This window comes from Citrus clementina, unplaced genomic scaffold (assembly GCF_000493195.1).
Source record: "Citrus clementina cultivar Clemenules unplaced genomic scaffold, Citrus_clementina_v1.0 scaffold_3, whole genome shotgun sequence".
Classification (NCBI taxonomy): domain Eukaryota; kingdom Viridiplantae; phylum Streptophyta; class Magnoliopsida; order Sapindales; family Rutaceae; genus Citrus; species Citrus x clementina.
Window position 1 is genome coordinate 33559886 of NW_006262339.1, and position 26730 is coordinate 33586615.

General features: G+C 33.6%; 1 protein-coding gene across 1 annotated transcript in view; it reads left to right on the forward strand.

Moving 5' to 3' along the window:
* Positions 1 to 979: 979 nt before the first annotated feature.
* Positions 980 to 26730, forward strand: part of LOC18049215 (protein DJ-1 homolog B) — a 32069-nt gene continuing 6318 nt past the window's right edge. Inside the window, exons 1-2 of the mRNA XM_024187416.1 lie at positions 980 to 1180; positions 1274 to 1474. Coding sequence (XP_024043184.1) covers positions 1031 to 1180; positions 1274 to 1474 — 351 coding nt within the window. The 5' untranslated portion in view covers positions 980 to 1030. The remainder of the gene's footprint in view (positions 1181 to 1273; positions 1475 to 26730) is intronic.

Consider the following 26730-nt stretch of genomic DNA (forward strand, 5'->3'; position numbering starts at 1 on the left):
ATTTTCGTTTTGGGGGTAAAATAGTCATTTTTTTAAGTTTCCGTTAGTTTTCTTAACGGATTCCAAACGGAAGTGGAAAAGTGAAAAAAAATGTAACTTTAGGTGGATTCCAGACAAAAAATAAAGGAATTGTGTATTTTTGAAAAAGGTGTAAAAAATGGGTGGACGGTGGATATTTTCCCTTTATTTTAACCTTTAACCGCCTCTTTTTATTCATTTAATTCACATATGTTACAGTACTATTGACTATGTGTGTATAGATATTTTGTTTTTACCATGTAATTTCATATTGGATGCATTTTTAATTGTACATTGCATAGCGTCATGAACGGGAATGATAAAATAAATTTCAAGCATGTTTAAGTAGATGAAAAAACTTTGTACGATTTAGAAGGATTTACTGATTAAATAATTATCCAATTTGTTTGCCTGGAGGAATTGAATAGTTAATTGATTAGAGGACCAGCTGGGCATTGTAAATATTAACGGTCATTATTAAACAAATGATAAAACAAATAATACTCTTATAACAATATTTTTTACATTAATTTTTTAATCAATAAAAAAAGGTAACTAACAAATTAACTGATAAATTAATTTGTTAATAGTTTTTGTTAATTTTTTAATCAATAAAAAAGTTAATTAAAAAATTTACTTATTAGCAAATTAAAAAATAAATATTAGCATAAAATAATTGATATTTCATTCTCTTACAACAATCTTACTAATTATTATTTATAAATTAATTAATACAAGTTAATTTAAAATAATGTTTAATATTCTTGTAACAACCTTTCTAATAATTGTTTTATAAAAAAAATTAATTTATTAAATTAATCCTAAAAGTAAAATAATAATAATTAATTTATATTTTATTTTTAAGATTAATTTGATAAATCGTGGTGCCCGGCAGGTAAAAAGCCATGTCACCCTCATTCTTAAGCTGCTACAGCATTACCACTCTGTCAGTTGCCACGAAGCTCCCCACATCATTACCGTAACGATGCCTCTAGAAAACTAACTTAAAAAAATGGTATTAATAAGCGTACGCCACGTCACTCCTCACTCTCTTCGTCACTTTCCTCTCACTCAACATTTTCTCCCCAAACAAATTCCTTCTTTGAAAAATCGCATTTTCTCCTTCACAGCAACAGCTACAATGTCTTCAACTTCCAAAAAGGTAATTTTTTTTTAATTTTATTTTTTGTTTTGTTTCTTTCTGTTGCCTTTTTGTTTCGTTTTTTGAATTTTCTGTGTCGTTTTTTTATCCAAGGTTTTGGTGCCTGTTGCGAACGGGAGTGAGCCGATTGAGGCCGTGATAACGATCGATGTTTTGAGAATGTCTGGAGCTGACGTCAGGGTTGCGTCTGTGGATAAACAGCTTCGTGTCGACGCGTGTCATGGTGTCAAGATTGTCGCTGATGCTCTTGTGTCTGACTGCCGCGACGCCGTTTTTGATCTTATAGCTCTTCCCGTATGTATTGCAGCTCACCTCAGCTCATGCTAATTTATGTGATGTTTTTATAATTATAGATTATTATTGCTGATACTGAATGTTAAGCTAAATAATTTGTTGTTAAGTCATCTTCATTTAATTTTCGATTGAAAATGAAAAAAATAGTAATTTTGAGCAAAGAAAAATGTAGAAAATGTTTATTTTGTTTTATTTTTATTTTTAAATTTTTGGGATTTCCTTATTGTGACTGTTATCATTCATTATATGGTCCTAGTTAAATGTTTCAAGTTGTTGTAGTCTGTGAAACTCTTTTCGATATTTATTCTGGCATGTACATTTTTCCTTTCAATTTATTTCGTTGCTGATAATTGAAACTGGGAGAGGAGCTGAGCTTGCTTTCTTCTTGAGGTAGTGAACCACCAGCTCTTCATCTTTTTTTAAATGATGGTTGGCTTTTTGGATTGGTGGGATTTGCATAACAAAAGCATGACATCTGATAGCGTAAAGCTTGTTCCCACCCCACACTTATCCTTCTGATAATATCTTTTTGTAACCTTGTGTGCTTTGTGGTGCCCACCACTGTCCCCACTGACGTGTCACCCTCTCATTTCTTTCCGAATTACACGTGTCGTCTTCTAAACGGCACCACGGGCCGTCAAAGCTCCCCTCACCTCCATTTCACTCGTTCCTTATGCTAAACACTGCATGAATTTGTCAAGCTTTGCATGGGGATACAACATTTTTAATTACTAATTAACCCTTATTTCCATTACGTGTCGACACAACATTGGTCAATAAACAAAACAGACCTTTTACATTATCACACTAAATTCCACCCTGCCACCACATATCCTATAAGCCTTTTAATTTATTCTCTTTTCTCATTTTAAAAGAATGGCCATGGCTCCTATATGCAATCTTTGAACAAACCTCTATTAAAAAAAAAATATCAATAGATTCTTCTATTACTGAAGATATATTTTGATTATAAAACCCTCACTAAGATCTTGGGTTAATTGCAGCTAGCTAGCATTAATATATATGGAGAGTGCAGACTCATCGACGGGCGGCTCACCTCAGCCGAACCTGCCCCCGGGGTTCCGGTTCCATCCCACAGATGAAGAGCTGGTGGTTCACTACCTCAAGAAGAAAGCAAGCTCAGCTCCTCTCCCAGTTTCAATTATTGCGGAAGTTAATTTCCGAAAAATGATTCAGCTGAGAAGTTTTTAAAAGACCCCTTAACAGGAATTTCCCCTTCTAGCCTATTATGAGACACATTAAATTGTTTGAAATGTGAAAGTGTCTCCAATGAGCTGGGAATTTTTCCAGAGAGATTGTTGCCGGAGAGATCTAAGGATTCTAAGCTTATCAAACTGCCAACTGATTCAGGAATAGGTCCTTGAAATTGATTACTAGCCAAGGATAGAGTTCCTAGATCTACGAGGGCACCAATGGTTGATGGAATATCACCTGATAATTGATTCCTTGATAAATCTAAAACTGTCAAGACCTTTAACTTTTGTACATTGGAAAGGAGAGGACCATTTAATGAATTTGACGACAAATTTATCTCTAAGATGTACTCAAGGCTCCACAAGGATGACGGTATACTAGAAGTGAGCTTGTTGGAGCCTAAGCGTAGTTCTCTTAGAGATGTCAAACTCGCCAAGCATGGCGGTATATGTCCAGAGAGCTTATTTCCATTTAACCTTATTCCGTACATCAACTCCAAGTGGCAAAGATCATAGGGAATGGATCCTTCCAAATTATTTCCTTCAAGAGATAAACCTTGTAGCCGCTTAAGTTTTCCCATCGTTGGTGAAATAGTTCCATTCAAGTCGTTGCTGTGGAGGCTTAAGAGGATCAGGCCACGCAACTTACCAATTTCTTGAGGAATGTTGCCCTTGAGTTTGCACTCGTATGCATAGAATTTTTGAAGAGAAGCAGAGAAATTCCCAATTACTGGTGGAAGGATGCCGCCTAATGGATTAGAACCGAAGGATAAAAGTGTTAAATTTCTGCAATTAGTCAAAGAAGAGAGAAAACTCCATTGATCTGCTGAAGATGATTCTGTCGTCAAGTTATTCATCATAAGGCTGAGCACGCTGAGGTGTCTCAAGTTGCCAAATGTATTTGGAATATGGCCCGAGAATGAGTTTAAGCCCAAGTCTAGGCCAATGAGTTTAGTAGCATTGGTAATAGAGTTGGGAATTGTCCCCATAAGATTATTGGCCGACAAGGCTAAATACTCTATGTTCGGAAGCGAGTGGTCAATCGTTGACGGTAAGCGGCCTGAGAGTTGATTGCCCCCCAGAGTAAGGATTCTCATGGTTGAAATGTTGAAGATCGTGGGTGGAATGAGGCCACTTAAATTATTCTCACCAAGAACAAGATGCTCCAAATTTTGTAGATTGCGAATCTCGGTTGGAATTTGACCTGCCATCAGGCCAACATTGAGGAGTCATTGAGCTTTTAGCTTAAGGTAAATTGAGTTTGACAATGTTACCCTTCAAAATGTAAAAGGATCAAATGAAATTTATTACATAATAATTTCAGCCAATAATGTTCTTTAAAATATTTCATAGATAATTCTGCAAAATATGCATGCAAATGGAAAAATATGCGTCAATTATAAGAGGTGGTGGAACGTACCTTGAAGATTGCTGAAGCTAAGATCCAGATTCACGAGTTTACTCAAATTTCCAATCCTTGAAGGAATATTTCCACCAATAATATTGAACCATGAACGCAGCGTCTCTAGCCTTGATAAGTTGAAGAGAGAATTAGGGATGGGACCTGTGAAACTGTTATTATCAAGAATCAATATTTGGAGGTTAGATAAGACACCAATCCATGATGGAAAGCTTCCGCTCAATTTATTGTAAGCGAAACTCATGACTCTGAGTCGACGTAATTGCCCCAGTTCTTTCGGCAGATGGCCATGAAAATTGTTCTCACTAATGTCAAGAGACACTAGAAATGAGAGATTTCCCAAGTGTAGTGGAATGGTGCCTCCGAGACCCATATCTGAAAGATTCAAGGCAGTGACTCTTTGATGGCGTGAACCACAAGAGATACCAACCCAGCTACATATTGGATAAGATATAGACCAATTATTTGTCAGGACACTTCGATAATCAACGACACGGGCTTTGAATGCAAGAAGAGCCGATTGATCGGTTGTTAAGTTGCTCAAAGTCGTCATAGCTAAGCTAGCTATGGAATATTGTAACAACAACATAGGAACAAAGAAGAATGATAAGCGCATATTGGTCTTTATTTATTTATTTTTTTTATAGATGCAGCAATCTAATTGCTAAGTGAAGTTGACACAAGTTTTAAGTGAAGGAAATTAGCATATACTTATACAAGAGACGTATGAATTTGAAAACAAGAAAATAAAAAAAATGTACAGGAGAGTGGAGACTTGCAAATTGTTATATTTTATCATTGAGCGAGTCGTCCGAGTAAACGCATATAGACTTGTAAATTGTTATACGCCGCTGTACTCGAACCGTGAATAAATGGGCTTATGGCACTTTACTTACCAAAAAGAAGAAGACGCTCAGCATTGGCAAGGCTTGTGCATTCTGTCCATTTGTTCACATTATGCCGAGGCTCATGGCAACCGCAATATGTTCTTTTCCTTTCCTTTAAAAATAAAAAAAGACGACCATGACATGTGGGTTAATAATTATCACTAAACAAATAATAATGCTGAAGGTCAGTGGTAAATTGGTAATACAGTTTTAAAATAATTGTTATTAGTTGTGCTTTAAAAATAAAATAAAAAAATATAGTTATACCACTATAATTTAATGAAATAATCATGTAAACTCCTGAACTTTTAAACTTTAATAATAGATACCGAGGACCCCCTTCTGGGTACTTTTTTACCATTTATTTGGATATCAAATGCTTTTTTTTTTCCCTTAATTTTCACAGTGGATTTGAAATAACAAATTTACTGCCATTCCCATATCATCTAATAAAATCACTTGCTTCTATACATATTGATTGTTTTTCCAAAGTTTTAAATTGAATTAAAAACATTCTAATTAACCTTAAAAAAAATCATCCAACCAGATATAAATCTTCTAATTAACCTAAAGATAGCTACACCCCCATATTAATTCCAGTTAAATAAATCTTCATTTTTGTCATGGTTTTGGATCTCGAGCAAGGTGGATATATCTAACCAGATCTGCCTCATTGGCATTCCGATATATTCTGGAATTTGAAGGTTATCAATTAATGTGTAATTTTAAATTTGTAACATTTAATTCTAATTTGAGGATTCAAATAAATTTATGTGGATCTAAAAATGGACTGAAGATTGGCAATATAACATTCTTCTTGATGAAGATTTTTTTCCTAATAAGATCTCCAATTTTAGACCGGCAAAACTTTGCCTTATGAATTAAAGAAAGCATGAAAAAGGATTGTTTGCAGGAAAGAAACATAAAACACTGTAATATTTTAAAAAGACATTATATAACCTCCAAATTCTATTATCTTCAAAGAATTTTAGGGCTTATTTTTAAATAATCTTTTACCACACATGCATTTATGCAATCATATGATTATAGATTCAATTACTTTTAAAGTAGAAAAAATTTACTTCTCTTAAAAGTAAAAGCGGGGCAGGCATTGCAATTTGCAGCAGTTAATTCTTGGATGAAATTTACTAAAGTATAGTCTTGTAAAAAAAATTAGTTTTCTTAAATTGTAAATCTCGGTTATGATTGGGAGATTTTGATCAAAATTAATATGATAAATTCGTTGCAAATGTTTTTCTTGAAGTCTCATCTTCCATAATGTTTGTAAAATCAAGGTTTTACCATCTCTGATTAAATATTTACTCTTGATTTCGACCACGTAATCCGAACTTGACGAAAGATTATGATCTTGTGTGATTTTATGAATGTAGTCTTATCTCTTATAATTCAGCAATGAATTAATTAAAGCTTGCTAACAAATTACAAGCTCAAAAATATCTTTTACTAATTTACAATCTTATTTCATTCTTTTTATAATAAAAATTTAAAAAAATTGTCTTTTAAATTAATTTAATATAAACACTCATTGACAACCAAATAACTAATTATTTTTTATAAAAGCCCTATTTGTTAAAATTATACTGATAAAAACTCTACTTGAATAAGTTATATTTGAAAAATTATATCCAACAAAACCTTATTTCTGATTATCTTAATTACTTCCACAACTCCTACATTTTTTAAACCATGTGGATTCCTTCAATCTCATAATCAAAGGTGCTTTAAGCCATTTTATTTCTTAATATTTTTAATTATTATTGGAAAAGTAGGGTAGCTTATCAAAAAAGAAAAAGAAAAGCCAAAGTGACGAGTGGCTCTTTTTTAATTTCAAAGTCAATGCAAAGTAAAAGTATCAAAATACTCATTTTTTTAATCCAAATAAATCACAATCAAGGAAGGTTTTGGTATCCATCATTGAAAACTTAGGAGTCTGTATGACTATTTAACCAAACTATAGGGGTATAGCTGTCAAAAACTTTTAAAAATAAATTTTACCAAACATTCAAATGATTTTTTTTTATAGTTGATTATTAAATTCTTAGTGTTGGAGCATCTCTAAAAAATTGTTCAAATAAAATTTGACTTTTTATTTGAAGAGTCATATCAATATTAAACACTTCAAAAGACACGTTAATTTAGATTTTTCAAATAAGATTTGGTTCTCACTTTTCAACATTGTCAAGTGAGTTTCTCCATCTTCTATTAATATTTTTTTATTATTTATTGAAAAATAAGTCTAAAATAATTATTATTTATGTTTCCTTTCAAAAACATAATAGCAATTCAATTTGATAATGAGAAAGATTTGATTAAAATAATGTTAACTTATTCTTATTTGATGAGTCTTTTGGAGGGTATTGTATTTTTCTATACACTTATTTGCCACATTAGTAAGCAAATTAAAATGTGAAGAGTAAAATTCGAAGAGCCTTTTGGAGATACTCTTAGACTACTGTAAGAATATAAATTATTGAAATGGACATAATATTAAATAAAATTTACTTACATATTTACAAACATGTATATATAATTTTTTTTATTGTTTGTATATAAAAATTGCTAACTAAAAAATATTTATATTTTTTCAATTTTATTTCTTTTATTGTTTATCTCAAGATAAATGTAATAATAATAATCTCTCTAAATTTAATTATTTTTACTCTTTATTGAATAAGGATAATTTTGAGTTTCTGTAATATATGTGAAGATATATATAAAATTGTATTAAATATAAAATCATTCTCAAAATTAAATTTTGAAAAACTATTCCTTTCTCACTTTTCATTAGGCAAATGGCCACAGAAATTGTTCTCCCTCATATCCAAATAAACTAAAAACGAGAGATTTCGTAAGTGTGGAGGGATGATGCCTTCGAAACCCATCACTGAAAGACTCAAGTTTGTGACTCTATGGTATGAGCACCACAACATATGCCAATTCGACTGCATATTGAGTAAGACATGGACCAATTATTCAAGAGATTCATGAGCCTTCGAAGTAAGAAATAAAGCAAATTATGCGGTGGTGGGTCAATTGACTACGTTTCGTGATCCACGTGCGATTGCAACGGTCGGTTCATTAAGTGAAATTAATGACTCGTCCTCTTTAGGTTGGTGCTGGGTCAATTTTATCCAAGAGTCAACTTACAGTAATTTGAGTTAATTTATAAGAGTAACTCATTTTCGTTGATTACGAGTTGTGATCGATGACACGCACGAAAATAGTCAACTCACAGTTCATTCACTATATATGGTCTATGGGTGGATGAGTCTAACGTAAATTAAGGGCCGATGATGACCCTCGACTTCTAACGACGACCAACGAAGACGACCTTGACTACATGTAAACACACAATTCGCTCTCATACATTATGTTTTAAAATTTCTCCATTTTCCGGGGCCCTGCGGTCAACCGTACACAGTTTAATTTGTATATACAAGACCTCATTGTTTCTAACAAGCATAGAGCCATAGACTGTTAAGCCAAGAGATTGGTCATGCGTGGGGCATGCAAAGCTATTATTGTGGCAAGGACTTTGGGATGTTATTGAGTGCGGTTTGTTGACTACGTATCCACTAGCTTGTTAGCTTAAAATTAGGTTGAGTAGTGATTATTTTATTTTGAATAATCTTTGGCGATTTTGTTGTCATTAACTACCGGTTAATGTTCTATTTTTTAGGGATATTATCTAGGAATTAGGAATAGTTGTTAATTTCTTTTGTATTTAAATTCTTTGATAGTCATTAATTAAAGGAAGCTGAATCCAATTAAAATTATTGTGGTCTTTTTCTCACCCTAAGAGAATACTATCATTACTATATAATTTACGGCTTTGATTGGGACCTATCATAGACCATATTAATTCAAATTACTTAAATCTTCATTATTCTCATGATTTTGGATCTCGAGCAGCGTGGATATATCCAACCAGATCCGTCTCACTAGCATCCCAATATATTTTAAAATTGAGTAATGAGTATCAATAAACGTGTAATTGTAAATCTATAACTTTTAATTTTAATTTGAAGACTCAAATGAATTTATCCAGCACTAACTCGTTAAATTAATATTATCATAAATTTTAACTTTAATTAAATAATAAATTTTGTCTGTCCCAATTTAGGATTAACGTGGTAATTAATAATTTGATAAGTTATTAGATAATAATTTTTTTAAAAAAATCTTATTTTTTTATTGGATCCAACTGATATATAAACTAATAATTAATTAATTTTAAAACTAAACTCATGTTATGTCAATCAAATGTTATTGCAAAGAAGACTAGCAGTGACGCTTTGAAAGGTACACCAAAGTCCAAAGCCTCTTGCACCTTCTCCTCCATGACCACCAATAGATACTTCCACCATTTCAACGTCATGACATGATGTAAGTTTCTTTTGTGGAATTTGTGAATTGGTGCTGGCAGAAGTTAGTGATACATGTAACTAGCCAACCCTTGTCAAGTCCGCTTGACTAGGGGTGGGCACGGTTCGGTTCGGTTCGGTTCGGTTCGGAATTAAGTAAAACCGATTTAAATCGGTTTTTTTATAAAAAGAACCAAATAAGAACCGAACTCAATAAGAACCGAACTCAAACGGTTCTTTTCGGATCGGTTCGGTTCGGTTCGGTTTTTTCGGTTCTGGGCCTATTGGGCCTATTTTGAATTTTTAAATTTTTAGCCCATTGGGCCTCATAAATGTAATTATTTTTTTCAACAATTAATTTATCCTAATTTTATTACAAATATTAACAATAAATACAAAGTATTCAAAACACATTTTATCATTAAAATCTTACTAACTATTAATAAGATACTCCCAAAATATGAAATATTAAAATTTCAAAATACATAACCAAACTCCAATATTCCATCTATATAAACATAATCATAATGTTATAAAGAGAAATAAAAATAACAACAATTAGTCAATTACAACTTACAACACAAAATTAAAAAAAAATTACAAACAAACGCCAACAACATTCTTCGATCTTCAACAATATCAACATCAACTTTAGGCATTTTCCAACTCAATATTTGGATCTATTAAAAAAAATAAACAATAAATAATTAAATAAACAATCTATATAAATAAGATGCTAGTTTAAAAAAAATAAAGAAAACTTACTGGTAAGCAACATCACTCAACTGTTATTTACTCCTCAGCTACTTGCTGTTGTTCTTGAGATTGCATTGGCCTAAAAAATTCTTCAAGAAATTGAAACAATTATATTAAAATAATTAATTCTAATATACAAAATGTTATAAGTGAAATAAAAAAAAAACATAATAAATTACAATATTACCTGTTTCAACTAATTCATAGAATTCAGCTTCTTCCTGACTTGGTTGTATTGTACACTCGCCTAATAGAGTTGAGCGAAGCCAATTTTGAGTGCATATTAATGACTCGACTGTTTTATGAGTTAAAGAACTCCTAAAAGGATCAAGAATGCGCCCTCCTGTGCTAAATGCTGATTCAGAAGCCACAGTAGACACCGGAATTGCCAAAACATCTTTGGCAATTTGAGATAAAATCGGATACCGAGGCCCATTCAATTTCCACCAAGTCAAAATATCAAACTGGGGATTACTAGCACTCTCACAAGTCTCTGACAAGTACTTTTCAACATCATTTTTTCCACTAATGTCATCATTTGAACTTTCTTTCATCTTTTTAAATTGTGTAAAAGGATCAAATGACTCAACACTACTACTAGCACCATCATGAACAGCCCTACATCTCTCACCTCTATTTCGATTACTCTCACCACCATAGTTTTCAAGAAGCTTCAACAACAACTCTTTAATATTAGCTCTCAATTCATCAACCTTTCTAATATCATACAAGCTACTAAAACACCATATAACAAAGTCAAGTTTGCAGCGAGGATCAAGCACATTTGCCACAATCAACAACATGTTAACCTTTTCAAAAAAATGACCCCAATACTTGACAAATTTTTCCTCCATCTTGTAACCCATTTGATTTAACAAAAAATCATTAGAATCAACAAGTGACTTCAAATGAATGTAAACTTTCCACATTTCATTCAAGAAATTATTGGAAGTGACTGTTAAAGAGCTGCTGAATTTTAAAGTCACATGATAAAAAATCGAAAGACACTTGACTAACCTCTTTGCATTTTCCCAATCCTTATCAATCGGTGGCCCCACCCTCCTTTTTTCACTCTCATCCTCATCAAACCAGTTTGTATAATGGCCATCATCTTCCTTTAGCCTCTCAAATGCTTTCTCAAATGCTACCGCTTTTTCTAACATCAAATATGTTGAATTCCACCGAGTCGGCACGTCTAACACCATAAGCCCTCCACGTGAGATTTTCTCCCTATCAACACATGTTTTGAACTTTTGTAATCTTGCTGGAGATGATCTAACATATTTCACTGCATTTCGGATACTAGCTATTGATTGACTCACTTGTGACAACCCATCTTGCACAATTAAGTTGATTATATGCGCCGAACACCTCACATGCATATATAAACCATTCAAGACCATCGAATTTCCACTCCAATTTGCCAACTTCTTCTTCACATAAGCTATTGCAAGTGTATTAGCACTTGCATTATCCACTGTAATTGTGAACAATTTCTCAATCCCCCAATCAATCAAACAATTTTCAATTAACTTCCCAATTCCATCTCCTTTGTGATTAGAAATAGGAGTGAAGGTGAGAATCCTCTTGTGCAAAACCCACTCTTCATCAATAAAGTGAGCCGTAACTACCATAAAGTTTGACATTTGAATTGAAGTCCATGTGTCGGTGGTAATGCATACTCTCTGTTTATTTGCACTCAAAATACTTTTCAACAGCCCCTTTTCATTTTGATACAATTCAAGAATATCTCTTGTAATTGTTCTTCGAGATGGTACCTCAAATTTCGGACAACAAGTTTCCATGAAATCCAAAAACCCTTCAGCCTCTACAAATCTAAAAGGTAACTCATCTTTGATTATCATTTTCACAAGTGCCATTCTACAAGCCTCTCTATTAAATCCTATGTGTGTAACCTTAGCAGTACCATCATCTTTACCTTTACCTTTTTTAAAAACTAATGTCTGTTGTTTTGCATCATTTTCAGCCTTCATTTTTTTGCGCACTTTACATCTATCCAAATGAGTCGACAAACCACTTGTTCCAGAATTACTATGGGCTGCATAACTTCTTCCGCAATAATGACACTTAGCTCTAAGTCCTCCAGGTAGCTTCGAAAAATGCTTCCACACAAATGATCTCAACTCAATTTTTCTTTTGTTACTACCACTGACCCCTTCTTCACTACTAACTTGTTGCACTTCATCACTAATTTGTACTTCACCAACATTGTCAACCATTCTATAAAATTAGAACTATTATAATGTCAAAATAAAATCTAAATAAGTAAATATAGCCACTGTCCAACATATAATCAGCATCCATATTATAAACATAATCAGCAGTTATATATTGTAAATCATGCAATTTATATCTACACAGTAATAGACATTAAATCAACCGGAGGAAAATGAAATAAAAAAAATAAAAAAAAAGTTGTTGGACCAGGAGCTACGGGCCTTGTTTCACTAATTGTTGACACACACCATTCACAAAAACAGTGTTGATAAGAGGGTGTTTGTTCGGGAACTCTTGGAAGTTTCACCAATCCCTTTTAGCTCATGGCCATAAACTCTCCTAATTGTTGCTTTCGTATATTTTCATATTAAAAAAAAAAAACACCGTATGTTCAGCTTCATTTTAAATTTCAAATGTAAGAGAATAACAGTTGAGTGGACATACGGATCTGTCGAGCAAAGCAGAAACTGTCGCGCGGTGGCTGGCGAGCGGAGAAGAAGCTGTCGCGCGGTGGCTGGCGAGTAGAGAAGAAGCTGTCGTGCGGTGGCTGGCGAGCAGAGCAAAGCTGTCGCGCGGTGGCCTCAGGCCTGTGGCTGTGAGTTGAAGCTGTCTCACGGTGAAAAGAAGCTGCAGCTTTCGCGGTGAGCAGCGTGAGCAGCGTGAGCAGCGTGTTGCACGGTGACACTATCGCCGGTGAGCAGCGTCGGCCGTGATTGCAGTGGATTGGGGTGGGTGATTTGGATTTGGTTTTGATTTCGAATCTTTGATTTTAACTTTAGGGTTTATTTTGGGGGAAATAAAGACTTACGAAATTGTAACACTTACATATATATACTCCTGAGTCCTGATTGTGTGTATGCAAGTTTATGTTAGTTATCTTACATAATCAGTTAAAAATTAACACATGTTTAATTTGAATAAAATTAAAAAATAATTCGGTTTTTCGGTTCGGTTTTTCGGTTCAGCTAAGTGAACCGAATACCGAACCAACATTTCGGTTTTTTTTACAAACGGTTATTTCGGTTTTTCTTAAAAATAAAAACCGTACCGAATTAGAAAAAACCATCGGTTCGGTTCGGTTTTTTTAAGACTACGGTTTTTTTGCCCACCCCTACGCTTGACTCTTAAATTTTTGTCACTTTCACTCCGTTCAAAGGCATGCGAAAGCTAATTTTTAATGAATTTTGAATCGAGTGTTAGATGTTTTGGGCTTATCAAAACTAGATTATATATTTATATATATAGAGGGCGGATCACCAGCCCTTTAAAACTACATCTATTTTTATACTGATTTATAACCATTAGATTTATTACACATTAACGGTCAAGATTTTGAGAATTTAATAATATAAATACTTAATAACAACAATAATTAATATACTTTCTCTCTCTTCATTAGTTTCCATTAAAACCTAATTTCTCTCTCCTAATAAATTTTAGATTCATCATATTTCTCTCTTCATCAGTTTCATTAGTCTTTAATGAATTTTAGATTCACGGTTAGATATTTTGGGACTTATCTTTAATTAATATTTTACACGCGTACATTTATATCATTGTATAGTTATAGATTCAATTACTTTTATGATACATTTATTAATTTGGAATTGAAATAGACAAGAATGGACTGTAATGTGAATGGAGAATCGAAATTAGAATAAATTATTTATTTAAACTGTAGAAATTGAAATAAGTTGGATTATCATTAATGTGTTTATTTTGTCTTGGAATTAGAATTAAAATAAGTTAGATTGTAACAAATTACTAAAAACTACTTAATGAACTATTGTTATAATTATTATTTTGTATTTTAATTATTGTGATTATTTATTAAAAATTATAATTGTTATTATTACTTATTGTTAATAGTATATTAATATATTAATAAATTATAATAATATATTAAAAATATACTTGTATTTACAAGAGATGACGGATAAAATTTCTAAAATCGTCTTCCTCCCTAAAACTCTGAATGCCACAGTCCTAAAAATTAATAAGATTTGGGAATTATATGTCTTTTTTAAAATATTAAAGGGTGTTTATTTCCTTAAACATTGGGGGCTAAAAGTCCTATTCCCAAAAGAATACTGTGCCGGCGTTGGAGGCTAGATTTCTTGTATTTGTTTTTCTTCTTCCGATGTTTTCAGGGATACCCATTTGGCAGTATATAAAAATCTGTGATATCTTCTATACATATACATATACATCGCTGGCTTTAATCATTTGCGAACATATTGGAGGTAGTAGATATATTTTTATGATATCTCTAATAAAATCCAAAGTTTGATCAATTACAAAAGAAGTATGAGTGATGGGGGGGAAGTGGGGGATCGGTGTAGTGGGGGTGTGCAGTGCATGAATAAAAGGAAATGATAGGGGGTGCAAGTTCGTGCTACCGACATGCTTTAAGATGGGGACATAATATTTCAAATTAGAGATTGTGAGATCCTTAATATTGCTGACTTGTGCTTAAAATGGAATTCTTGATAACTTCAAATGTTAAAGTTCTTGGTGAAATTTTGTACTTACTTTTCTTTCAGATTCTTGTGCCTATTGCAAATGGTTCAGAGGAGATGGAAGCTGTTATGATAATTGATATTCTGCGACGAGCTAACGCAAATGTTGTAGTTGCATCAGTTGAGGATAAACTAGAAATTCTGGCTTCTCGTCGAATTAAATTAGTGGCAGATGTGCTCATTGATGAGGCGGCTAAACTTTCGTATGATTTAATTGTCTTGCCAGTGAGTTGGGGTGCTTACTCTTGCTTCATAGTCTTTACCACATTATTGACTTACTAACTACAATTTATCCATGCACATTGCACAGGGTGGACTTGGTGGTGCTCAAGCATTTGCGAAGTCAGATTAATTGGTGAATATGCTAAAGAAGCAAAAGGAATCAAATAGACCTTACAGTGCTATAAGTGCATCCCCAGCTTTAGTGTTGGAGCCTCATGGCTTACTCAAGGTACGACCATTTCTGCTTAAATTATTTACTCAGATTTGGATCACCTAATCTGAACTTGATGAAGGATTATGATGTTGTGTGATTTTATGAATGTGGTCTTATCTCATGTAAGTCAGTGATGAATTAATTGGAGTTTGCTGACAAATTAGAAACTGAAAAATTGCTGCTGCTTCGTTAGTTACATTACCCAAACAGTTAAAATAAACATCCCAAATTTTTTGTCCCAAATGATATGGCATTTATTGAGTGATTGTATTATCTAACCAACCAATTGATGAATGTCACATCATTTGAGATGGTTTTTTGGGATAAAGAATTTGGGATTTTTACCCGCAAAAATCCCAAGTACTTCCTGCTCCTGCAATATCATTGCTGTGTATTTGTTTTCCCCTTAGACATATTCAATTGTGGTTCAGGGTAAAAAAGCTACAGCTTTTCCTGTTATGTGCAACAAGCTGTCAGATCAGAGTGAAATCGAAAACAGGGTTGTGGTTGATGGCAACGTCATCACCAGTAGAGGGCCAGGGACTTCTACGGAGTTTGCACTGGCAATTGTGGAGAAGTTTTTTGGCCGCAACAAGGCACTTGAGCTTGCAAAGATAATGCTTTTCACTCGCACCTAACGTTTGTACGGGGACCTGACTACTATTAAACTAGTGTGTTTATTTCTGTATTGCTACTGCTTGTAGAGAGGGGAAATGGAAACTTGAATTCATGTTTGAATGTGGATTCACTGTGTGGGTTTGTACAGCAGTTTGGTTTATAAATAAATGAGTTCAAAGAGTCACTTAAATATTCGGAATAAACCTGAGTTTAGTTCTGTTATCAATGGTCGGAGTCCAATTGCGATCGACTCACTGGGAATTTTAATTATGAACTAAAAAATTGTTATGTTATATTCCACCTTTCTCATAAAATGTTAACTCGATTTACAGGATAAGAAGGAAAAGAAAGACGCTAAGAGAGGAGCAGAGACCCAAAAAGAGTTGACCACTTTGTTGGAACATAAATCTCTAGAATATTGAAATAAAACACATACCATATCTAGTATTAAGTATGTATATGCAAGAAGATACAAATTTGAAGATCAGATTTCTCATTTCAATTTATGTTCTGCTTGGAGCAATGGCTCTTATTCCACTAGCACAAACAGGAAAGAGTACGCACGAAGTTAAGAAACACACATAGCAAAAGTTGCATTAACTACTTGCAGCAACATCATCCAAGAACTTGACTTTTATCTTCTTGAGCTTCGCTGCAGCATCTGTCATATGCATTCTCTTGTCAGGTGACTCCATACAACAATCCAAAGCCAAATCCATGATGCTTAATAAACAATCCATTTTGGCAGAAAAAGCTTGCTCTTCCCGCACCAAATTTGCGTCAACAACTTCACTCAATCCGTGAGGTAATGACTCCTCTACCCATCTCTTTAAACTCATTTCTCCTGTGAACATTGCATCAGTGGGCCTCTTTCTCGTGAAAGTTTCCATCAATAACACACCATAGCTGTAGACATCACATTTGGCTGAAACAATTCCTTCTGATCCATACTCTGCATTTTTTAATTTTAATTATGAAACAAATGATAAAACAAATAATTTTTTGATAATTAAGGTAACCCAAACTTTGCTCGTGCTTGAAAAAAGAGTAAAAATTTTAATTACAATTGAAACTTTACCTGGTGCCATATAACCAATTGTAGCCATTGTCATGGTTTGTGTCACAGAATCTTCTCCTTCACCTAAGAGTTTGGAAATGCCGAAGTCGCTCACATGTGCCACCATATTTTCATCCCAGAGAATGTTGGTAGGCTTTAAATCACAATGAATTATAGGTGCCGACAAATGACCATGATGGAGATATTCAAGAGCCGACCCCACATCTATCATTATATTCAACCTCTCTAGAATGTCTAAGAAATAGTTGTGAGAATACAACCACTTCTCGAGACTACCATTCGGCATGAACTCAAGTACCAATGCTTTGAAATCTGGATTAGAACAACTGCTAAGGATCTTTATGAGATTTCGATGACGAACATTCCGCAAAACTTCACATTCAGAATCGAAACTCCTAAATGCTCTCTATAGCTGCAGATTGAAAACCTTTATCGCAACATCAGTCCCGTCGGAAATGGTTCCTTTATAAACTGATCCAAAGCTACCTTTACCCAGCAAGTTACATTCATTAAATTCATCAGTTGCTCGTTGAATGTCTAGGTAGGATGTTCTTCTCCATGTTGCAAGAGGTAGGAAATCTTCGTGATATGATTTTTTTGTACTCCTCTTTCGGCATCTTATGTACATAATGATGATAATCACTATAAGTACAGAGGATACTATCGGAGGCAAAATATATTTAAGGACAATTAGAGCAACGTTCTTGGTGCTTTTGCTGTCACCTTGTTTGCAAGGTGGGACTCGGAATTTAGGTGGACCACAGAGTGCATAATTTCCGAAAAATGATTCAGCTGACAAGTTTTTAAAAGACCCCTTAACAGGAATTTCCCCTTCTAGCCTATTATGAGACACATTAAATTGTTTGAGATGTGAAAGTGTCTCCAATGACTTAAGAATTTTTCCAGAGAGATTGTTGCCGGAGAGATCTAAGGATTCTAAGCTTATCAAACTACCAACTGATACAGGAATAGGTCCTTGAAATTGATTACTAGCCAATGATAGAGTTTCTAGATCTACGAGGGCACCGATGGTTGATGGAATATCACCTGATACTTGATTCCTTGATAAATCTAAAACTGTCAAGACCTTTAACTTTTGTACATTGGAAGGGAGAGAATCATTTAACGAATTTGACGACACGTTTATCTCTAAGATGTACTCAAGGCTCCACAAGGATGACGGTATACTAGAAGTGAGCTTGTTGGAGCCTAAGCGGAGTTCCCTTAGAGATGTCAAGACTCGCCAAGCATGGTGGTATATGTCCAGAGAGCTTATTTCCATTTAACCTTATTCCGTACATCAATTCCAAGTGGCAAAGATCATGGGGAATAGATCCTTCCAAATTATTATCTTCAAGATATAAACCTTGTAGCCGCTTTAGTCTTCCCATCGTTGGTGAAATAGTTCCATTCAAGTCATTGAAGCCGAGCTCTAAGTCGATCAGGCCACGTAAATTACCAATTTCTTTAGGAATGCTGCCCCCGAGTTTGCAGTTGTATGCAAAAAATTGTCGAAGAGAAGCAGAGAAATTTCCAATTACTGGTGGAAGGATGCCACCCAATGGATTATAAGCTAAGGCTAAAATTGTTAAATTTCTGCAATTAGTCAGAGAAGAGAGAAAACTCCACTGATCTGCTGAAGATGATTCTGTCGTCAAGTTATTAAATGCTAAGCTGAGCACGCCGAGACGTCTCAAGTTGCCAAATGTATTTGGAATGTGGCCTGAGAATGAGTTTAAGCTCAAGTCTAGTCCGATGAGCTTAGAAGCGTTTGTGATGGAGTTGGGAATTGTTCCGATGAGATTATTGTCCGACAAGGTTAAATACTCTATGCTCGGAAGCGAGTGGCCAATCGTTGATGGTAAGTGGCCTGAGAGTTGATTGCGAATTAGATTAAGGACTCTTAGGGTTGAAATATTGAAGATCGTGGGTGGAATGAGGCCACTTAAATTATTCGTACTAAGAACAAGAGCATCCAAATTTTGTAGATTGCCAATCTCAGTTGGAATTTGACCTGTTATAAAGATAAACGCCAAATTGATGAGTTATTGAGCTTTTTACTTGACATAAATTTTAATTTCATAACGCATGAAAATCAAATTTGCCCACAAAATGTGTGTTATTAGTTTTATAATATATTTTTTTTGCGTTTTTTTTGGGGGGGGGGGGGCGGATTGATATTGCTACCTCATAATTTTTGTAAAACCCCACCCGCTTTCAGAAAATTATTGGAACAAGATTCTTAAAAAAATTCAAATAAAGAAGAAGTTTGGAGAATTAATCAATTAAATCCATCTTAATCTACTTTTTGAAACTTATATTCTTTTATCATATATAATAACTAATGTTGATTTAACATAAATTTAATATAACTAGTCTACTCTCATGAGGTAGAATTACAAAAATACCTACAAATTTACTTCAACTTCAACTAAACTAGCAAAATGTATTTGTGGGACATGTGGTGCACTAAAAATTATTGAATTTTATTTTAGAAATATTGTATTACAAAACATAAAACAAAATGCCGAAACTATATATTAGATACAATAGTACATGTTTTTTGGGGTGATTTGGTCATTTTATATTATAAGAGTAAAATAGTCAAATTAAACTTATTTTTAAAGCAACCGTAAACGGCCAAAGATTGTTAAAAGCCCTAAGTCATAAAAGAAAAACATTATAAAAATAATTTATTAATTGTTCAGACTTAATTTATAATTCTATAACATAATGTGAACTTATTATAACTACCTTATCAAAATGAGGTGGGTTTGCAAGAATAATGAGTGGAATATCCCCAACCTATAAAATAAAAAGAATTTTGCAACTATGCAAATGCAAATATGTAGAACGTACCTTGTAGGTTGTTATAACCTAGATTCAGAATGAAAAGGCTGCTAAAATTTCCTATCCCTGAAGGAATATTTCCATCAATAACGTTGTGCATTGCGTCGAACACCCCCAGCTTCGATAAATTGAGGAGAGAATTTGGGATTGGACCCGTGAAACTGTTATTATAAAGCCTCAACGTTTGTAATTTGGATAAGACACCAATCCATGTTGGAATGCTTCCACTCAATTTAGTGAAACCGAATCTAATGAATCTGAGTCGGCGTAATTGCCCCAATTCATTAGGCAGATGGCCATGAAAATTATTATGAGCAACATCAAGAGATACTAAGAACGTGAGATTTCCCAAGTGTGGGGGAATGGTACCTCCGAGACCTATATCTGAAAGATTCAAGGCTGTGACTCTTTGATGGCGTGAACCACAAGAGATACCAACCCAGCCGCATATTGGATAAGATAAAGACCAATTATTTGTCAGGACACTTCGATAATCAACGACACGGGCTTTGAATGCAAGAAGAGCCGATTGATCTGTTGTTAAGTTGCTCAAAGTCGTCATAGCTAAGCTAGCTATGGAATATTGTAACAACAACATAGGAACAAAGAAGAATGATAAGCACATATTGGTCGTTTTTTTTTATAGATGCAGCAATCTAATTGCTAGGTGAAGTTGATACAAGTTTTAAGTGAAGGAAACTAGCATATACTTATACAAGAGATGTATGAATTTGAAAACAAGAAAAGAAAAAAATGTACAGGAGACTGGAGACATGCAAATTGGTATATTTCATCATTGAGCGAGTCGTCCAAGTAAACTCATATAGACCTGTAAATTGTTATAGGCCGCGGTACTTGAACCGTGAATAAAGGGCTTATGGCACTTGACTTACCAAAAAGAAGAAGATGCTCAACATTGGCAAGGCCTATGCATTCTGTCCATTTGTTCACGTTTTGCCAAGGCTCAGGGCAACCACAATATGTTCTTTTTCTTTCCTCTTAAAACAAAAAACAAAAAAAAAGACGACATTTACATTTGGGCTAATAATTATCACTAAACAATTAATAATACTGAGGGTCAGTGGTAATGTAGCTTTAAAATAATTGTTATTAGTTGTGTCTTAAAAATAAAGAAAAAAAATAACTATACCCATATAATTTAATAAAATAATCATATAAATTCCTAAGCTTTTAACAATATACACCAAGACCCCCTACCGTTACTTTTTACCATTTATTTGGATGTCACATGCTTTTTTTTTTAATTTTCACAGTGGATATCAAATGCTAAATTTACTGTTATTCCCATATCATGTCATCACTTGCTTCTACACACATTGATTGTTTTTCCAAAGTTTCAAATTGAATTAAAAACATTCTAATTAACCTAAAAAAACTCATCCAACCAGATATAAATCTTCTAATTAACCTAAAGATAGCTACACCCCCATATTAATTCCAATGAAATAAAATTCATTTTTGTCATGATTTTGGATCTCGAGCAAGGTGGATATATCCAACTAGATCCGCCCCATTGGCATTCCAATATATTATGTAATTGGAAGAGTATGAATGACTTAATTTGTAATTTTAAATTTGAAATGTTCAATTCTAATTTGAGGATTCAAATGAATTTATGCGAATCTAAAAGGGAACGGAAGATTGGCATGCATACACACACACACACACACACACACACACACACACACACACACACACACATATATATATACATAGGGGTAGGCATGGGTTGGTTTGGTTTGGGTTTTAAGTCAACCCAAATCAAACCATAAAATTTTGGACCCAACCCAAACCAACCTAAATATTTTTAACCCAAACCAAACCAACTCATTTGGGTTTGGTTTGGGTTTGGATTGAATTTTATAATCAAAATATTTTTTTATTTTGATAAATTTAATTATATCAAAATTATAATAATAATTAATTATTATTAATTATTAAATTAATATTAAAATATGAAAAATATATTGTGGATAAAAAATTAAAAGAAAGAATTAAATTAAACTCCAATAACAAACTTCCATGAACATGACATAAACAAATAAATTAAAAGAAAGAAAATAAAATTCGATGATCAATTGAGTCCACTCCTTCAACAATAAATAAATAACCAAAAAAGAAAAATTATAATGTTTGATCTAAACTCTGTTTTTGTATTTGATAATCATAAGAATAATATTAATTCAAAGCCATCGCCTCCGTTGATATATTTGATCCAACGGAGCATGGTCATATGATTAAATTTAAATTGCCCATTTTGGTGCAGTTCAGTTTGTTCCGACTTGAGCTGAACTGATTCAATTTAATAAGATTATAAATCCAACTTGACCGAATTGAAATCGGTCTGGTTCTAGATTGGAGTGGTTCATAAATTATTTTAACTTAAAAATATTAATTCTTTCTAGTTATCTAGCTCTAAAGTTAGTTTTTTTTTTTTTGCGTCTAATTCATTGAATAGATTTTTTTTTTAATTTATAAACCAAATCAAAATTGTCTGTTCAGTTCATTCGATTCCTCGATTTTTTTTGCTGGCATCTGTTGGTTAGGACCACCTTCATTTGTTATAAATTTAATAGAAAATGGACAGTTAATGGTGCAGGTGAAAAAGGACATTATACAAAGGGGATTAAAAAAAAAAGCAAAGGATGTTCTTTTTACTTCAGGATTAATAGAGATTCAGGGATTGTAGTAATACATTAGTTTAAATTAAATAAATGATTACAACCTAGACGAACATTGGTAGTGTAGAGAAAAAAAAAAACAATTAGTTAGCTTAACAATTAGACGAACATTGAGGTGGATTGTAGTAATTCTTGGCCCATAGGTTAACCACACCCAAACCATTATAAAATGGTTTCATACATAAAAACCTAAATTTAATTCATTTACATGATTTACCCAACCCAAACCAAATTATTTGTTTGGGGTTGGGATAAACTCATGGGTTGTGGGGTTTATACCCAACCCTACACACACACACACACACACATATATATATATAGAGAGAGAGAGAGAGAGGTAATATAACATTCTTCTTGATGAAGATTTTTGTGCCATACGAATTAAAGAGAGTATTGTGTCGATGTTCGAGGCTAGAGCGACAATTGGTTACATTGCTTCAGAGGTGTTTAGTAGAAACTTTGGTGAGGCATCACATAATTTAAATTACTAGATTTAGAGAGATATATATATTTTCCACATTGGATTTACAAGCATTTCGAGCAGTATAATGAATTTAAATTACTCGGAATTGTAAACAGCGAGGAGAGTGAAATTGCTAAGAAGATGAATATTTTGTTGTTTTGTGGTGTACACGGAGTCATCCATCGGATAGGTCGCCCATGAACAGAGGGATAGAAATGTTATTGCCAAGAAGCAGACTGACTAGCAGTGACACTTTGAAAAGTCCACCGGACATCTTCTCCTCCAAGACCACCAATATATTCTTCCACCATTTCAACGTCGTGACGTGAGGATCAGAATTGAATTATAGGATGCTTGTAAGTTTCCTTTGTGGAACTTGTGAATTTGTGATGGCAAAAGTCAATGATGCATGTAACTAGCTAGCCCGTGTAGACTCCGTTTTACACTTTTTCAAAACCCAAAAGCACGCTAAATCTTAATCTTAAAAGAATTTTTGATTCAGTGCTGAATTTTGGGCTTAAGTAATCTTTTACCACGCATGCATTTTTGTCATTGTGCAGTCATCGATTGTTTCTAAAGATCGTAATCTTTAAGAAAAAATTACTTCTCTTGAAAGTGAAAGCAGGGCAGCTATTGGCGTATTGCATTGCAGCTGCTATGTGTAGTAGTCAATTCTTGGAAACAACTAGTTTTATTAAATTGTAAATGGTCCCCTTTATGACTGGGAGATTTTGAACAAAATTAATATGATGAATTCTTTGCAAGTGTTGTTCCTTGAAGTCTCATCTTTCACAATGTTTTTGAAATAAAGATATTACCATCTTTGATTTAATATTTATTCTTGATTTGGACCACCTAATCTGAACTTGATGAAAGAATAAAGATTATGATCTTACCTGATTTTATTAATGTGGTCTTATCTCACGTAAGTCAGTAATGAATTAAGGGAAATTATCATTCGTATACCCTATAATTGCTCTGTTATAAAAAATACTACAACACTTTGAGGGTGTATCAATTGTCCACCCTAAGTTAACAAAATGTATATGTCATCCACCAAATCGTTATTTGTCGTTTAAATAGGATGACGCCAGAGGGGTAATTTTGTCTTTTCATATGATACAAGTGATAATTTAAGAGTATACAAGTGATAATAAAAGAATTTAAAGGTATACAAGTGATAATTTTTCTTTACTTTAATTTAAGTTTCAAGGGTAAAATCGTCAATTCACTATAATTCCGTTAACTTTCAAACGGTAGCTAACGGTTTGGTGGTCGGCAGATAGCTTTTGTTAATTTAAGGTGGACGATTGATATACCCTCAAAGTGTTGATGTATTTTTGATAATAGAGCAACTATAGGATATATGATTGATAATTTCCCATGAATTAATTAAAGTTTATTGTCAAATTACAAACACAAAAACTGCTGGTGCTTCATTATTCACAATACCTAAAGTCAGTGCAGAACTTATTATAAGTTTTCCAAAAGTTTTACGCTTTCTTTCCCCCATATCCCAAGTACTTACTAGATATGTCATGTTTATACCCAAAGTCAGTGCAGAACTTGCTCGATATGTCATGTTTATACAAGAGTTTGTTTATAAATAAATGAGTTGATAACAAGTCATTTTAAATATTTGCAAAAAAAAACGGTGAGTGAAGTTGAACTAAGAATTTGTTATAATACCTTCCTATACAGTCATCTGGAATAATAATATATCAAAAACAGTAATAACTCGATTTACAGGGTGAGAAAGAAAAGAAAGACGCTACGAGGGAAGCAGAGATTCAAAGACTTACCACTTTGTTGGAGGAACAATTTCATAAATCTCCAGAATATTGACATAAAACACATAACATATCTAGCATTAAGTATATTTATGTATGTCCAAAGATAAAAATTCGAAGATTAGATTTATCATTTCAATTTATGTTCCGCCCAAAGCAATGGCTTTTATTCCACAAGCACAAACAAGAAAGAGTGCGCACAAAGTTAACAAACACACATAGCAAACATGACATTAACTACTTGCAGCAGCATCATCCAGAAACTTCACTCTAATCTGGTGACTCCATGCAACAATCCAATGTCGAATGCATGATGCTTAATAAACAAATCATTTTAGGAGAAAAAACTTGCTCTTCTCTCACCAAGTTTGCATCGGCAGCATCACTCAATGCACAAGGTAATGACTCCCTTACCCTGTCTCTTAAACTTATTTCTCCGGTAAACATTTCATTTGTGGGGTTCTTTCTGGTGAAAGTTTCCATCAATAAAACACCATAACTATAGACATCACCTTTGGCCGAAATCATTCCTTCTAATGCTTACTCTGCATTTTTTGGTTTCGATAGATCAAATGGATGTGACATCATAAAACAAATGATAAACAAATAGTCTTTTGACAGTCAAGATGGCCCAAACTTTGACTGTGCTTCGAAAAGAGCGAAAATTTGAAATTATAATTGAAACCTTACCTGGTGCCATATAACCAGTTGTAGGCACTGTCATGATTTGGGTCACAGAATTTTCTTTATCACCTAAGAGTTCGGAAATGCCGAACTCACATGTGCCACCATATTTTCATCCAAGAGAATGTTGCTAGCTTCAAATCAGAATGAATTACAGGTGCTGATGAATGATCGTGATGGAGATATTCAAGTGCCAGCCGCACATCTATCATTATATTCAACCTCTCTAGGATATCTAGGAAATAGTTGTGAGAACACAACCATTTCTCAAGACTACCATTGAGCATGAACTCAAGCATCAGTACTTTAGAATCTGGATTGCAACAGCTGCTAGTGATCTTTGTGAGATCTTGATGACGAACATTCCACAATACTTCACATTCAGAATCCAAACTCCTAAAGGCTCTCTCTAGCTGCAGATTGAAAACCTTTATTACAATAATAGTCATATCATAAAGTGTGCCTTTATAAACAGATCCGAAGCTCTCCGTACCTAGCAGGATACATTCACTAAATCCATCAGCTGCTCGTTGAATATCATGATAGGATAGTCTTCTCCATGTTGTCGAAGAGAACAAATCTTCTTTATCTGGAGTTCTTGTTTTCCTATTTTGAAATATTATGAAGAATCATAACAATTGTTATTAGTGCATTGGATATAATCGAAGGCAAAGTATATTTCAGGACAAGAAGAGTAGCATTCTTGGATCCTTTGCTATTATCTTCTTTGCAAGGTGGGACTTGAAGGCCTAGTGGACCACATAGTGCATAATTCTCAAAAAACGATTGAGCTGAAATGTTTTTAAAAGGTCCTTTGATAGGAATTCCCCCTTCTAGCCTATTGTGAGACACATTAAGTTGTTTGAGATATGAGAGTGCCTCCATCGACTTTGGAATTTCTCCAGAGAGATTGTTGCTAGGGAGATCCAAAGATTCCAACCTTATCAAACTACCAAATGATTTAGGGACCAGACCATAAAATTGGTTTCTAGCCAAGGACAAAGTTGCTAGATCTTTGAGGCCACCAATACTTACTGGTATATCACCTGATAATTGATTTCTTGATAAATCAACTCTATTAAGACCTTTAAGTTTTGTATATCTGAAGATAGATGACCACTTAGAGAATTTGTTGACAAGTTTACATACAAGATGTACTCAGGATTCCACAAGGATGATGGGATACTAGAAGTGTGCGTGTCGTAGCTAAAAAGAG